This window comes from Chenopodium album, chromosome 21, assembly GCF_948465745.1.
Source record: "Chenopodium album chromosome 21, dcCheAlbu1.1, whole genome shotgun sequence".
Taxonomy (NCBI): Eukaryota; Viridiplantae; Streptophyta; class Magnoliopsida; order Caryophyllales; family Amaranthaceae; genus Chenopodium; species Chenopodium album.
In genome coordinates this window covers 39732954-39737018 of record NC_137854.1, presented here as the reverse complement: position 1 = coordinate 39737018, position 4065 = coordinate 39732954, and the positions used below count along the sequence as shown (strand labels likewise).

General features: G+C 30.3%; 1 protein-coding gene across 1 annotated transcript; it reads left to right on the top strand.

Moving 5' to 3' along the window:
* Window positions 1-418: 418 nt before the first annotated feature.
* Window positions 419-2779, top strand: LOC145601067 (homeobox-leucine zipper protein ATHB-23-like). Its single transcript, XM_081656988.1, has 3 exons — window positions 419-991; window positions 1385-1836; window positions 2375-2779. The coding sequence occupies exons 1-3, from the start codon at window positions 871-873 to the stop codon at window positions 2759-2761; spliced, it is 960 nt and encodes a 319-aa protein (XP_081513114.1). The 5' UTR covers window positions 419-870; the 3' UTR covers window positions 2762-2779.
* Window positions 2780-4065: the final 1286 nt, after the last annotated feature.

Genomic DNA, 4065 nt, shown 5'->3' with positions numbered 1-4065 from the left:
GCTATTATTTTCGGAAAATGAAACGAATGACACCTATATATATCCAATAGCAAGTTTTTGATGCGTAAGATAATTTAATTAACAATAACCTATTATAGAACGTTAAAATAAATTACGAAGAATAAATTACGAATAAAAAAGGAAACTTTCCTATTAATCTGATCAAATGCACATAGCAATTAATATAATTTACGGTATAGTAAAAATAGTTTTAAACTAAATACGCCCACAAAACAGTTGACAATTTCTACATTATATTAAATCAGGACATTCTAAGTTGAAATCTACCCAATTAACGTACTACTAGTAATTTAATTGGTTTATACAAATGCTAGATTTTATTAATCAATTAATTAATTAAGCATATTCCCAAATTAAATAAACAAAACATTATCAAATATAAAAAGGATTCTACTATGAAGCCACCATAAAGTGGCCACCTTTTCTCTCCCCTCTTTTCTCTCTCTTCCCAAAAAAAAAAAGCTCATCTTATGAAGAGCAAGCTAGTAAGGTATATAAACCATCCATCATATTAACAAACAGTGTACCATATTTTCTAAAAAATAACCTTGTATAGTATATAGTCTCAAATTTTATTTATTTTTATTCCTAACAAAAATAAATAAATAAAAACTTAGCATTATAATTCACCATACACCAAATTCTCTCTTTCTTCTAAGTATAGTAGAGCTTAGCTAAGCTAAGCTAGCTTCTCTAGGGTGTTGCCTTTGCTACGATTATTTCATTCAACATGAAGATCAGATTATAAGTTTAGCTAAGCTTAATTCTTCGAGCCACGATTTGGTGTCTACACTAGCTAATTAAGTAGGTTTAGCTAGCCGGGCGGCCGAGCAAGGTCCGGTGTAGGTCATGAGTACTACTTGTACTGGGATGGCTTTCTTCCCAGCTAATTTCATGCTTCAAACTCAAAATGATAATGACAATCATCCTCCTCCTTCTCTCTCCTCTATCCTTCCTCAAGACTTTCATGGTATACTCTCTCTCGATCTCTCTCTTTTCAGTATTCTCATAAATTCTATCTATCTATCCATCCATCTATCCAGCTTAATGTACTACCTCCGATTTTTTTAGTTGCAACTTTGGAGATTATTTGAGAGATATAAAATATTTCAAAGTTACAACTAAAAAAACATCGAAGGTAGTATAAATATTTTCTGCATCTCAAACAAAAGCTTAAGCTGATGTTTGAGACACAGTTTTGGTTTACATATTCTATTAGTATCATTTTCGAGGATTCTCTCGAAATACTGGATTAAAAAGAAGTATATAAAAGTAACTTTTTAAAAATACTGTCAAGTTACGGGAGAGAATCCTGATCTTTTTATTTTGGTGCAACACTAATTGTAGATTTTTTGGTGTGCAGTTGGTCCAGGAGGGATGGCACCTATGTTAGGGAAGAGATCGATGTCGTTTACAGGGATCGATATGTGCAACAACGAAGACGGAAACGGAAACAACAGCCACCACCACGACCACCACCACAATAATAATAATGTAGGAGATGATGAATTATCAGATGATGGGTCACAATTAGGAGGAGCAGGGGAGAAAAAAAGGAGATTAAATATGGAACAAGTGAAAACCCTTGAAAAGAATTTTGAATTGGGAAATAAATTAGAGCCTGAAAGAAAAATGCAATTAGCTAAAGCACTTGGATTACAACCAAGACAAATTGCTATTTGGTTTCAAAATAGAAGAGCAAGGTGGAAGACTAAGCAATTAGAGAAAGATTATGATCTTCTTAAGAGACAATTTGATGCTCTTAAAGCTGATAATGATCTTCTTCTTGCTCAAAATCAGAAACTCCAATCTGAGGTAATTTTTTTTATTTGGATTTCAATTTAATGTTTTTTGTGACTTTTTTAAGTGTTTTGATTGTGGGAAACTTGTGCTTAATTGTTCTTTTAAATCAATAATTTAATTTTCTTTTTATTGCTTTTTATAAAGATTATCATCGTTAGTTCTTTCTTTGTCACCTTTTTTTATGGGGTTACACCTTTTGGGATTATGTTGATTGATTGATCATGTTATTACTGTTTATATGCCCCAAAAAAAAAAAAAAAAAAAAAAAAAAAAACCATTTTATTATAATTTTTTCCTTTATATTTATGTGTAATAAATATCATCACTGTGCCTTACAAAAGTCTACATTACATTTTCCATCTCATCTTGCTTAATTTAGAATTGTGGGTTTTTTTGGGTCAAAAAAAAAAAAAAAAAAAAAAAAAAAAAAAAAAAAAAAAAAAGAATTGTGGGTATTTTTCTATTATTATTACTATGATTTAAGTTTGTTGGTGAAATGTCATGTGTATTATAATTTATAAATAATTTCATGTAATTTGCGAATACGTAGATAATGGCGCTAAAAAATAGAGAGCCAACAGAGTCAATCAACTTGAACAAGGAGACAGAAGGATCAAGCAGTAATAGGAGTGAAAATAGTTCAGATATAAAGTTGGATATTTCAAGAACTCCTACAACAACAATTGAAAGTACACTAGATCTTTCAGCACATCCAACTACCACGGCTGCTGCCGCCACGGCTGCCACTGCCTCGGGAAGAACCTTCTTCCCACCGTCCTCGATGAGGCCCAATGGGCCTCCTGTGGCCCAAGTACTCTTCCAAAGCCCACAACAACAACCACCATCAGTCAAAGAAGAGACCTTTACTAGCATGTTTTGTGGCATTGATGATCAAACTGGGTTTTGGCCTTGGATTGACCAACAAAATTTTAATTAAGTGTTCTTTTATTATTAATTATGAATTTTTTTCCCTTTTGCTTGGGAGCAAATATTTTGGTTTATGATCTCACAAGAAAATTAAGTTACTAAAATTTGACATAGTAGTTTCATTTCTCCTTTTTATTTTTTCTTCTCTTGTTTAATGGCTACTTTTATTTTTGGTGTATATTATTCAATATATCAATGTTAAATGGCTACTTTAAAAACTGGCTACTTTATGTTACTTAGGTCTTGTAGAAGAAAATAATAAGGGTATGTGCTTCTAAATCATGAATCAAATTTGTAGAATTTTTTTTAAATATATATACACACATAAACTTTGATCTCTCATACATTTTCCACCACCATCTCTAGTTGCCTATTAATAAAGGTTTCATTTTTATTTAATTATGTATGACTTAAAATACTAGCTAGTGATTTTGCGCAAAATGAAGATAAATTCATTCTAATTTATGCATAATTAAGGTCTTTCTCGCATGGTGAATTATTCACTAGCATATATCCACGACTACAATGTCAACGATGATGTCCAAGAAACAGATACATACGTTACTTTCCCCTGCTTAACTCAAGTATGATAAGTTAGAAATTCAACTTGGTAATGCAAAATAAATTTAATGACTATCTCACATGCTAGCCTATTCACAAAATAATATAGTGATGCCCAAGAGTGAGAAGTAGAGATAACGTACTAACCTTGGCCTTGATTAGAATGTTATTTTGCCTTCTAAGCTACGTACTTTCATTATTATTAGAAAACCAAGATCTTCCTTTATGTCGCAATGTCTCATATGTAGTTAAATATTCATATAACTTTCTATTATTTTTATCTTCATAACAATTATATAGAGTATGCGGATTACACTCACAAGGCTTTGTATAGTTCAAATTATTTTGAATCATTACTGTACAATAAGTTTGAACTACACAATCTCATATACCAAAAAAATTCATTTTTGACAAAATAACTTTTGTCAAGATAAAATAAGTTTATCAAATAACTACAAGCAGATTAATAATCCAATTATTGATTCTTAATTTAACTCATCAATCCATTTCATACACACAAATCTTGTTATTGTCTACCATCAATAAATTGTGTGTAATATTAAATGATGTTACATATTATATTTATTTTCATTAACCCTAAAACAATCATTAATTCATCATCATATACTTAAAAAGTTCAATTTCAATGGATTACATATTGGACAAGATTAGAATGTCATGCTCAAATTATCACCTTTAAATATTAGAGTTGTTGTTATAAGTTTTTATAAAAATGGAATTTATATAATTTAA